The following is a 10,710-nucleotide window of genomic DNA, read 5'->3' as shown; positions in this document are numbered from 1 at the left end:
GTGCGGGATGGAGGAGGAGGATATAAATCATGCCATCTTTCTATGCCCGCCGGCCCGACAAGCCTGGGCTTTAGCTCATCTACCAGTGGGGCCGCAACTCTTTCTGAAGAACTCTGTATATGCTAATGTTGATCATTTTCTAGATCCCATAAGTCCGGGTTCACAGGTTCAGGTTTTTCCTTGGATGATGTGGTATATTTGGAAAGCTCGAAACGCCCGTGTTTTTGAAAACCAGGCTGAACGCCCTGATGAGGTTGTCCGGGTGGCGGAGGGTGAGGCTTTGTCCTGGCAGGAGGCTCAGGTAGATGTCGAGGGGGAGGAGTTTCCCTCCACTACTATGGGTCTAACACCTGGGTATAGAAGGGGTTTATCTCTACCTAAAATTTTTATGGGACAAAGATGTTATGTTGACGGCTCTTGGAAAGCGACAGATGTTTTTGCCGTTGCAGGATGGTGTTGTATTTCATCAGAAGGATCGCTCCTAGTGCTTGGAGCGACAAATTTCCGGCGAAGTTTNGGCATTCGGATCTGGTCCAGCAATCACTCCCCTTCTTGCTAGGGTTTGGCAAGTAAAATGTCCACCAAAACTATAACATTTTATGTGGTAAGTTTTATCGGGTTGTATTTCTGTATCGACTAATTTGCGTCGTCAGGANCTCATCAAGAGTTGACAACTATAGAGCAGAATATTCATGGACGGGAAGATGAGGTTTGTAAATTTTTACCTCATTTAGTTAGCGTCATTAATNACGCCCGTGTTTTTGAAAACCAGGCTGAACGCCCTGATGAGGTTGTCCGGGTGGCGGAGGGTGAGGCTTTGTCCTGGCAGGAGGCTCAGGTAGATGTCGAGGGGGAGGAGTTTCCCTCCACTACTATGGGTCTAACACCTGGGTATAGAAGGGGTTTATCTCTACCTAAAATTTTTATGGGACAAAGATGTTATGTTGACGGCTCTTGGAAAGCGACAGATGTTTTTGCCGTTGCAGGATGGTGTTGTATTTCATCAGAAGGATCGCTCCTAGTGCTTGGAGCGACAAATTTCCGGCGAAGTTTATCCCCGTTACATGCAGAAGTTGAAGCCTTCATCTGGGCGATGCGATGTATGATTGGACATGACTTCCGAGATGTGGCTTTTCTTACCGACTGCTCCGACTTGGTGAAGATGGTGTCTTCCCCAACTGATTGGCCAGCTTTTGCAACATATTTAGACGATATTCGGATCGACAGGGAGGAGTTTTTTTCTTTCTCTTTGATTTATGTTTCTCGTTATGCTAATGAACGAGCGGATTCTTTAGCATGCCAAACGCGTGTGTCTCTGCATCATATTTTGTTTGTAGACAATTTTCATCCTAATTGGCTCGTTTGAACTGATTTTTTTGTTTTTTTAAAAAAAAAAAAGGATTTGGCCGAAAGAGACAAGAGGCACGAAAAAAAAAAGTCGATAGTATAAAGAAAAAATTAGTAGATAGATAGAAAGATAGGGTTAAAGGAAGCTCAACGAGAAAGCATTGACGACGAGACGGACGACGAGACACCCCTCTCTCTCTCTCTCTCTCAATCTCGAGCCCCCCTTCCCTTCCCTTCCTTCGATCTACACTCTCTATTTCTCTCTCTCTCTCTCTCTCTCCTCTCTCTCTCTCAGGCGAGCCAACTCTTCTCTCTCTCTCTCTTCCTCTGTCTCTCTCTCTCAGTATGTGTTGTTCCCCTTAGCCGATTTGGATATACTTTTTTTCATGTTTTCTTGGCTTTGATTCGATTACTCTCATCGATTCCTTCCAATGTTGTGTATTTTCTCTAATTGATGTTTCTGTTTTGATTGGAGTCTTTTTTTCTGAATCTCTCCCCACTTTGTGTTGTAAAATTGGAAACGAATTAGTATTGATTTTTATTTCGTGAGCGGGAAACAAATTGATTGATTGATTGATTGTATCCTACTCTAAATCTAAATGGGGTTTGTCTTGGTTGAATTTTTTTTACAGGTCGTCTTTTGAAAAATGGCTGAATCTTCCAAAGTCATTCATGTTCGTAATGTTGGTCATGAGATTTCTGAAGTAAAGATATTTAAACCCCTCTTCTTCCTCTCTTTATTGTATTTTAACCCTTCATTTGGTTTGTACCCAAGTAATAACTTGTTTGTTTCATCAGAATGATTTGCTTCAGCTTTTTCAACCATTTGGGGTTATAACTAAGCTTGTCATGCTCAGGGCTAAGAATCAGGTTTCTCTTCTTTCTTGTGCTATCTCTCTAATGAGGAAACTTATGGCTTAATGGGAGATTCCTTTTTTTTGAAAGGCTCTTCTCCAAATGCAAGATGTTCCTTCCGCAGTCAGTGCCCTTCAGTTTTTTACTAATGTGCAGCCAACTATAAGGTTTGTTTTGTCACCACTCAATCACAGTTCTTTTCTCCTGTTTTTATTTTCTGACGTTTCTTTGCATTTTTAGAGGTAGGAATGTGTATGTCCAGTTCTCTTCTCATCAAGAGTTGACAACTATAGAGCAGAATATTCATGGACGGGAAGATGAGGTTTGTAAATTTTTACCTCATTTAGTTAGCGTCATTAATTTTTACATGACAAAGCTTGTTTTGTTATATATCTTGTCTTGTCGTTTCATTTATGTCAAATGAGGAGCTTACATCTCCCTCGTGGTTCTTAACCGTCACTTCTTCTTTTCTTTCTATCTTCTTTCCGTCTTTTGTCTGACTGGTGGTTTGCTGTGGGATGGTGGATGATGTACAGCCGAATCGTATTCTCTTAGTCACAATCCATCACATGCTGTATCCAATTACTGTTGACGTGCTGCATCAAGTTTTTTCTCCTTATGGATTTGTCGAGAAGCTCGTCACTTTCCAGAAGTCTGCTGGTCAGCTTCTCCGCGTTTCTTTTCTCTCTATCTTTCTCTCTTCTATTCGGTTTAGCTCTTATATTGGATTGGATTTTCTACTAGTTGGTTACAGTTTGTCTTTTTTCATGTGTTATTGGCCTCTCTTTTATGTAGGGATACAATATTTCTCTGNTAATGTGCAGCCAACTATAAGGTTTGTTTTGTCACCACTCAATCACAGTTCTTTTCTCCTGTTTTTATTTTCTGACGTTTCTTTGCATTTTTAGAGGTAGGAATGTGTATGTCCAGTTCTCTTCTCATCAAGAGTTGACAACTATAGAGCAGAATATTCATGGACGGGAAGATGAGGTTTGTAAATTTTTACCTCATTTAGTTAGCGTCATTAATTTTTACATGACAAAGCTTGTTTTGTTATATATCTTGTCTTGTCGTTTCATTTATGTCAAATGAGGAGCTTACATCTCCCTCGTGGTTCTTAACCGTCACTTCTTCTTTTCTTTCTATCTTCTTTCCGTCTTTTGTCTGACTGGTGGTTTGCTGTGGGATGGTGGATGATGTACAGCCGAATCGTATTCTCTTAGTCACAATCCATCACATGCTGTATCCAATTACTGTTGACGTGCTGCATCAAGTTTTTTCTCCTTATGGATTTGTCGAGAAGCTCGTCACTTTCCAGAAGTCTGCTGGTCAGCTTCTCCGCGTTTCTTTTCTCTCTATCTTTCTCTCTTCTATTCGGTTTAGCTCTTATATTGGATTGGATTTTCTACTAGTTGGTTACAGTTTGTCTTTTTTCATGTGTTATTGGCCTCTCTTTTATGTAGGGATACAATATTTCTCTGAAAATTTTGTTTACTTCCATTTAGTAGCTTGATGATTGTTAACTTTAAGCTTGTTTGTGGACTCTTTAGGCTTTCAAGCTCTTATACAGTATCAGGTACAACAGTGTGCTGCCTCTGCTAGAACTGCTCTACAGGTGCTTGTCTGCAAGACCTTTTTATAAACTTTTTTACCCAAAAGAATTCTAGTTCTGCCTTACCTTTCTAATAACTGAAATAATATTTGTCATCTTCTTTGTGGCAGGGTCGTAACATATATGATGGGTGTTGTCAGTTGGATATTCAGTTCTCAAAGTATGCACTGTTTGCTTATTTATGTTATTAGTGACTGTTATTGTTACTTTGTTAGTCTGTACTATTTTTTGCTCTAGTGTTGCCAGTATTGATTAATTCTTTCATCTTCAGTCTTGAGGAGCTGCAAGTAAATTACAACAATGATCGATCTAGGTATGGATTATGTCTTCAGTCTGGCTTTCCATCTTCTCAGCGGTTATGCAATCTGATATTATATTGGTGTTCATAAAACTGATTTGTTTTGCCTTTATATAGGGATTATACAAACCCAAACCTGCCAGCAGAGCAAAAAGGCCGATCATCGCATGTATGAATAGCTTTATTAATTAAATACATACGCTTTATATACTTTTATGTGGTCTTAATGTTCTGATTTTCTTCTCTTGCAGCCTGGCGGTTATGGTGATGTAGGAGGTATGTATCACATGAAAGTATTTATGTGTTGTTCTTCTATAATATGGTCTTTTTTACTAATTCATATATTTCTTTTTTTCAGTGGCATATCCTCAGGTGGGTAAAGCTAAGCTTGATACACAGTTTTAGCAACACTTTTGGTCGAGATATCGCAATGATCACTTTTCTCTCACATATGTTCTCTAAATAGCTCCCTTTAATTGATTGAACCTTCTAGTCTATTCGTGATTTCATTCAATTATATGCATAATTGTCTCATCTATGTGCTATTACTTTGATACTAGATGGCAAACACAGCCGCAATTGCAGCTGCCTTTGGAGGAGGCTTGCCTCCGGGTATAACTGGCACAAATGATAGGTGTACATTGCTTGTCTCCAATCTGAATGCGGATGTAAGTTGGTCATTTCCCCTTCTGCTTTTGACAACTTGTTTTTTTCTTACAATATTTTCCGGGCTTACCAGTTTTCATTTGTCTCAGAGTGTTGATGAGGATAAGCTATTCAATCTGTTTTCTCTTTACGGGAACATTGTAAGGATTAAGCTTCTTCGGAACAAACCTGACCACGCCCTTGTCCAAATGGGTGATGGTTTCCAAGCTGAACTTGCAGTACATTTCCTCAAGGTTTGTCTATGCCCTTTTTTTGTCAATATAAGCGCATTTGATATTGTACTGAGACAAGTTCTGAGTTACGAAGATGTATAATGGAAATGTTAATTTGTGTTTCTTTGCAGGGAGCGATGCTGTTTGGTAAGCGGCTAGAAGTAAACTTCTCGAAGCATCCAAATATAACACCAGGCACAGACTCCCATGATTATGTAAACTCGAACCTGAACCGCTTCAACCGCAATGCTGCAAAGAACTACCGCTATTGCTGCTCCCCTACAAAGATGATTCACCTGTCGACACTTCCTCAAGACGTGACAGAGGAGGAAGTGGTGAACCATGTGCAAGAACACGGGGCAATAGTGAACACGAAAGTGTTTGAGATGAACGGGAAAAAGCAAGCTCTGGTACAGTTTGAGAGTGAGGAGGAAGCTGCGGAAGCATTGGTGTGCAAGCACGCGACTTCTCTAGGCGGATCAATTATCAGAATCTCCTTCTCCCAGCTACAGACGATTTAAAATCGCTAAAACGCTTCTCTCTCTTTCTCTCTCCTCTAATAACATTAGGGTTTGGTGAGGATTAATGAATGTATGTCTGCTTTCCTACTCTTTCTGCTCTCTATTTGTCTTAACTTGTGTTGGTTTTAATTGTTTGTCTTGATTTTGTGGGATCAACATTTAATGGTAATATAAAGACCATAAGAAAGGAAGTACTAGTAGAGTTCTAATCTCAGTAATATTGCATCATTGNTCCAAATGGGTGATGGTTTCCAAGCTGAACTTGCAGTACATTTCCTCAAGGTTTGTCTATGCCCTTTTTTTGTCAATATAAGCGCATTTGATATTGTACTGAGACAAGTTCTGAGTTACGAAGATGTATAATGGAAATGTTAATTTGTGTTTCTTTGCAGGGAGCGATGCTGTTTGGTAAGCGGCTAGAAGTAAACTTCTCGAAGCATCCAAATATAACACCAGGCACAGACTCCCATGATTATGTAAACTCGAACCTGAACCGCTTCAACCGCAATGCTGCAAAGAACTACCGCTATTGCTGCTCCCCTACAAAGATGATTCACCTGTCGACACTTCCTCAAGACGTGACAGAGGAGGAAGTGGTGAACCATGTGCAAGAACACGGGGCAATAGTGAACACGAAAGTGTTTGAGATGAACGGGAAAAAGCAAGCTCTGGTACAGTTTGAGAGTGAGGAGGAAGCTGCGGAAGCATTGGTGTGCAAGCACGCGACTTCTCTAGGCGGATCAATTATCAGAATCTCCTTCTCCCAGCTACAGACGATTTAAAATCGCTAAAACGCTTCTCTCTCTTTCTCTCTCCTCTAATAACATTAGGGTTTGGTGAGGATTAATGAATGTATGTCTGCTTTCCTACTCTTTCTGCTCTCTATTTGTCTTAACTTGTGTTGGTTTTAATTGTTTGTCTTGATTTTGTGGGATCAACATTTAATGGTAATATAAAGACCATAAGAAAGGAAGTACTAGTAGAGTTCTAATCTCAGTAATATTGCATCATTGATCGTTTTGTATGTTTCTCTCTGCAAAGTTGCATTTAGAAGCTACAAAAATAAAAATGTCATGCACATTTTTCTGACGTGACGTGGTAATAAATGAATTAAAGTTGTACGCACACAAAATTGTGGTTTTGGACAATTTTAGTAATTCTTAAACAACAGCCTTTAGACAAGTTCCAAACAACAACAAATGCACAAGACAGACAGATGCAGAAAAGGTTTCTAAGTTTGATTGTTGTCTTTTAATGCTTCTGGTTCATTTTCAATAAATGATAAAGAACACATAAAAACTTAAAAGACTCAAAACTTGAGATAGTAAAAACTAAAAACAAACAACAAAAACAGCAATGGATTGTTTGAAGGATAATATCTCTCTTAGACAAGTAGCAACAGATACCCAACATAAAACTTTCTAAGAAGAAATGTGATCAACACAACGACTCTTACTGCTTGACACGGCCGTAAAACTTGTTCTTCTCCTGGGTAGTCTGGAAGCGACCATGTCCAAAGATTGAGGAAGTGTCGATGAACTTGAGCTTGATCTCCTCCATGGCAAGACGGGATGTCTGAGTGAGCAATGACTGTCTCAGAGTTACAACTCTCTTCTTGGGACCCATGCAGCATCCCTTAATCATCAAGTAGTCATCCTTCACAATACCGTAGTGTGGGAATCCTCCCATTGGGGTGACATTCTTCTCAGTCCTATATCATAACCAAAACATAATTGTCAGCATTGTCTTACAGAAGAAATAAGTAATCATAAACAGACAGAATAGAGAAGTTTCTACAAACCTGTCATATTCAGTCATGGCTGAATGTGCCTCAGTACCAACTTTGCCCAACCTGTAAATCTTCTTGTTAAGCTCAGTACGGTGATGGTAACCATTCTGACCAGCCCTAGCAACAGTGTAGGACACTCTGGCAGGATGCCAGGCACCGATACAAGCAACCTTACGTAGACCCCTGTGAGTCTTACGTGGGAGACGGGTAACACCCCAACGGGTAACAACACCTTCGTAACCCTTACCCTTGGTGACACCAATGACATCAATCATTTCATCCTTCTGGAAAACAGCTTCAATTGGGATCTGCTTCTCAAAGAAACTGTAGGCAAAGTCAACCTTCTGGGCAATGGTACCACCATTGATCTGGATCTCCATCATGTGTGCTTTCTTCTGCTTCAATCCCTTCATCTTTCTGATCTGTAGTTAGAGGTAACAAAGAATTGTCAGCAGGAACATAGTGCAGAAGATGTTAACATCAACAAAACATTTCAATGAACAATTATTACCTGAGTGTGGGCCAAAACACGGATGACAGTAGCGTACTTCTTCATCTTCTCAAGCTGGGTCTGAATGCTCTTCTTACCATCTTCAGTTTCATACTGCTTGGCGTAGCCAGTGAAAGCCTTCTTCTTAGACTTGGCCCAGTTCTTGTAGAACCTTCTCCTGACCTCCTCACTCAAGTGCTGTGCCCAGACAGTGTTCAAAGACCTCAAACCTCTTGGGGTCTTCACATAGGCAACAACTCCAACAACAACCATAGCGGGTGTCTCAATGATGGTAACAGCCTCACAGGTCTCCTTCTTGTGAAGCTCTACACAACAATAAAAAAAACACAAAGTTCAAGACTTTAATACGAAGAAGCTCACTAAAGACGCATCTGAATAAGGAAGAACACAGATAATACTTACTGGATCCAGGTTTCTCGACTTCTCTGACAATGTGAGTCATACCAGCCTTGTAACCCATGAAAGCTGTGAACTTGCAAGGCTTGGTTTGGTCATCCTTAGGGAAAGCCTTCACTGATAACCCAACCAATAAATAGAGTGTAAGCAAAACCAAAACACAAAATGAATCCAAAGAAACAGAAACTTCAAATGAATCAAAAAATCAAACCTTTTCCTCTGTGACGGTTGGCTCTCTTCCTGGGAAGGAAACCAAGAGAACCGTGTCTGGGGTGCTCAAACTTCCTGTGAGACATTCTTCTCCTTCTACCCTCACATCAATACAACAACACCATCATCAGATCAAGAAACAGAGCTTCTCTATATATATTATGACGAAATGATTGCTTCAGAACCACACTCAAACACAGAGATTCAAGAGTGACAAAGAGTAATACTCCTAAATTCGCTAAACTAGAGAGAACCGTTAAGCTAGATATACATTTTCTGGTGACTTCACAATAATGGAAGTGAAAAATGGAGGAGAGAAAGACAAACCTTGTGGCCTCCGGCTGCTATGCTCCAACGATGAGAACTGCAAGAGAGAAATGAACTTCAAAACCCTAGTTCCAATTTATAGTAAGACCATCTAGGTTTTATGAGACTCTCAAATGTGGGCTGAATTAAGCTAATGGGCCTAAACCCAAATAAGAGTTTTTTAAAACTTAGATTTTTAATTGGTAAACTTTCTTGCCTGATTCCAATTATAATAATAAAAATTAGATAAAAAGGTTTATTTTTAGATTTTTGTATTGTACATAGATGAATTGGTTTGAATAGAAGACATTTCATATGAATATAGTATTTAGAAACAGTAATTATAATGGATTATTTCAATGATATTTATTTTTATTTTTTAAATAATTTTAATGTGTTTATGATATTATAAAGAACTATAGATGAAACACTTTTCAAAAACAAAAAAAAATGATAAAAATAACATAATAACAGGGTTACTTTACGAGTAGTTTATTAAATGATTAATTTGTTAATTTACTCTTCCAATTTAATTGGTGTAAACATCTCAATTGGGAGTGTGTGTGATTGTGAATAGTAGACAACAAAAATATTTGTTAAAAGAAAATAGAGATTTATTGGTTTTATTTAAGTGACAGATCACAGATGTCTAAAACTACAAATGAAACGGTTACGGAAGGGAATAAAATAATGACTTTAGGTAACACCTGGATCCTTTTTTCTTATTCTGTAATGTACAATCATACGCTAATTACAAGACTTTGATCACAAATTGTATATTCACAACATTCGAAGACAAGAAGGCAACAATCGGATTGAAGTTGTATTAGAAGTGATGAACTCGCAAATTGAATACAAAGAGATACAAAGCCTTGATATGAATTAACCATACGAAGGGTAGTTGTATTGGTCATACTCGGTCCATGGTTGTGTGAAAAAGTGGTTTTCCTCCTCTCTTGGCTGCAACATGCCTATTAATGATGGTTGCTGCTCCGTATATCCATAGGATGATGATAAACTTGGACATTGTTCCAAGTATGTTAGAGGAGGTTGCATTGAGTTCTCCAAGAAGTGAGAATCTGGTTGAATCGTCTGAGTTCCTACATTTTCGGGGAAATTAAGCTTCGCTTTGCTGCCTCTAAAGCGGAGTGCCGCGGCATCGTATGCTCTTGCAGCGTCCTCGGCTGTGTCAAAGGTGCCAAGCCAAACACGCATCGCCTTGTGTGGGTCTTTAATCTCTGCCGCCCATTTTCCCCATGGTCGTTGCCTCACTCCTCTATATCTCTTTGGCTTCTCCATAGACGTTGAGCTTTCACATTCTTCTGTCATTGTTTCACTGGTTAGTAGTGCACACAATAGCTAAATTTTTTTTCAAGTTTAGTAAAGCACACATACCGGTAACCAATGGTTGAGGAGGCAAAGCAAACTCTTCTCTTGCTATTGTGTGACCCGTTGTCCACATGGCCATAGCTAAGGGTTCGGCCTCGCCGGAGACAACATCAGTCAGCACAGATACCATAGCTGAAATCGCGGTGGTAGACAAGTTGTAACCCGGGGGATAATATTCTGGCTCGTTCATGATTCTTGTTATTTCTTCGGCATTGTAGAAATATTGGCCTTTGCCGGTTTCCTCGTTGGGCTCAAGTTGGTTCGCCAGTGTTGTGTTTGCTCGGATTGTGTTGTTAGTATCGTTTTTTTAGTAGAGATGATTGTTAGTAAGATATGTAAAACCATTGGAAAGAGGCTTATATAGTCCATAGTCTATGGCCAATCCAACATGTCTTTCTCTAGCCGTCATACAAATAGTGACATGTGGGAGAAATAGACAGACCCAACGATTTCCGAACCAACTTGAACTATAGACCTTCATGAGTCGACACGTCGATTGATTTAGCTACACTAATATTATAACTTTACAAATATGTATTTGGTTTTATTAAATAAAGGTTTTTTTTTTCTTGGTCAACCAGTTGAAGATATATACTAT

At 39.5% G+C, this 10,710-nt stretch overlaps 4 protein-coding genes across 6 annotated transcripts; 2 read left to right on the top strand and 2 right to left on the bottom strand.

Moving 5' to 3' along the window:
• On the top strand, positions 1,478-5,725 carry LOC104757912 (polypyrimidine tract-binding protein homolog 3). Of its 2 annotated transcripts, none has more exons than XM_010501799.2 (15): positions 1,478-1,642; positions 1,980-2,051; positions 2,146-2,217; positions 2,293-2,369; positions 2,443-2,524; positions 2,739-2,862; positions 3,753-3,817; positions 3,925-3,974; positions 4,086-4,127; positions 4,230-4,281; positions 4,364-4,388; positions 4,471-4,484; positions 4,673-4,780; positions 4,868-5,011; positions 5,122-5,725. In XM_010501799.2, exons 2-15 carry the CDS (start codon positions 1,995-1,997, stop codon positions 5,509-5,511), a joined length of 1,302 nt encoding a protein of 433 aa, XP_010500101.1. In that variant the 5' UTR covers positions 1,478-1,642; positions 1,980-1,994; the 3' UTR covers positions 5,512-5,725. The 2 variants fall into 2 exon arrangements, with proteins under 2 accessions (XP_010500101.1, XP_010500100.1); XM_010501798.2 differs by having other exon boundaries at positions 1,478-1,690.
• Positions 5,749-6,507, top strand: LOC104777525 (polypyrimidine tract-binding protein homolog 3-like). Its single transcript, XM_010501797.2, has 2 exons — positions 5,749-5,793; positions 5,904-6,507. The coding sequence occupies exons 1-2, from the start codon at positions 5,749-5,751 to the stop codon at positions 6,291-6,293; spliced, it is 435 nt and encodes a 144-aa protein (XP_010500099.1). The 3' UTR covers positions 6,294-6,507.
• On the bottom strand, positions 6,807-8,813 carry LOC104777524 (60S ribosomal protein L3-1-like). Its single transcript, XM_010501796.2, has 6 exons — positions 8,745-8,813; positions 8,419-8,513; positions 8,214-8,324; positions 7,812-8,116; positions 7,313-7,722; positions 6,807-7,222 (listed from the first exon to the last, which is right to left on the bottom strand). The coding sequence occupies exons 2-6, from the start codon at positions 8,501-8,503 to the stop codon at positions 6,964-6,966; spliced, it is 1,170 nt and encodes a 389-aa protein (XP_010500098.1). The 5' UTR covers positions 8,504-8,513; positions 8,745-8,813; the 3' UTR covers positions 6,807-6,963.
• Positions 9,407-10,422, bottom strand: LOC104777523 (ethylene-responsive transcription factor RAP2-6-like). 2 transcript variants are annotated; one of them, XM_010501794.1, is made up of 2 exons: positions 10,119-10,422; positions 9,407-10,045 (listed from the first exon to the last, which is right to left on the bottom strand). In XM_010501794.1, exons 1-2 carry the CDS (start codon positions 10,300-10,302, stop codon positions 9,606-9,608), a joined length of 624 nt encoding a protein of 207 aa, XP_010500096.1. In that variant the 5' UTR covers positions 10,303-10,422; the 3' UTR covers positions 9,407-9,605. The 2 variants fall into 2 exon arrangements, with proteins under 2 accessions (XP_010500096.1, XP_010500097.1); XM_010501795.1 differs by having other exon boundaries at positions 9,407-10,042.

This window comes from Camelina sativa, chromosome 3 (assembly GCF_000633955.1).
Source record: "Camelina sativa cultivar DH55 chromosome 3, Cs, whole genome shotgun sequence".
Taxonomy (NCBI): Eukaryota; Viridiplantae; Streptophyta; class Magnoliopsida; order Brassicales; family Brassicaceae; genus Camelina; species Camelina sativa.
This window is presented reverse-complemented; position numbering and strand designations above follow the sequence as displayed.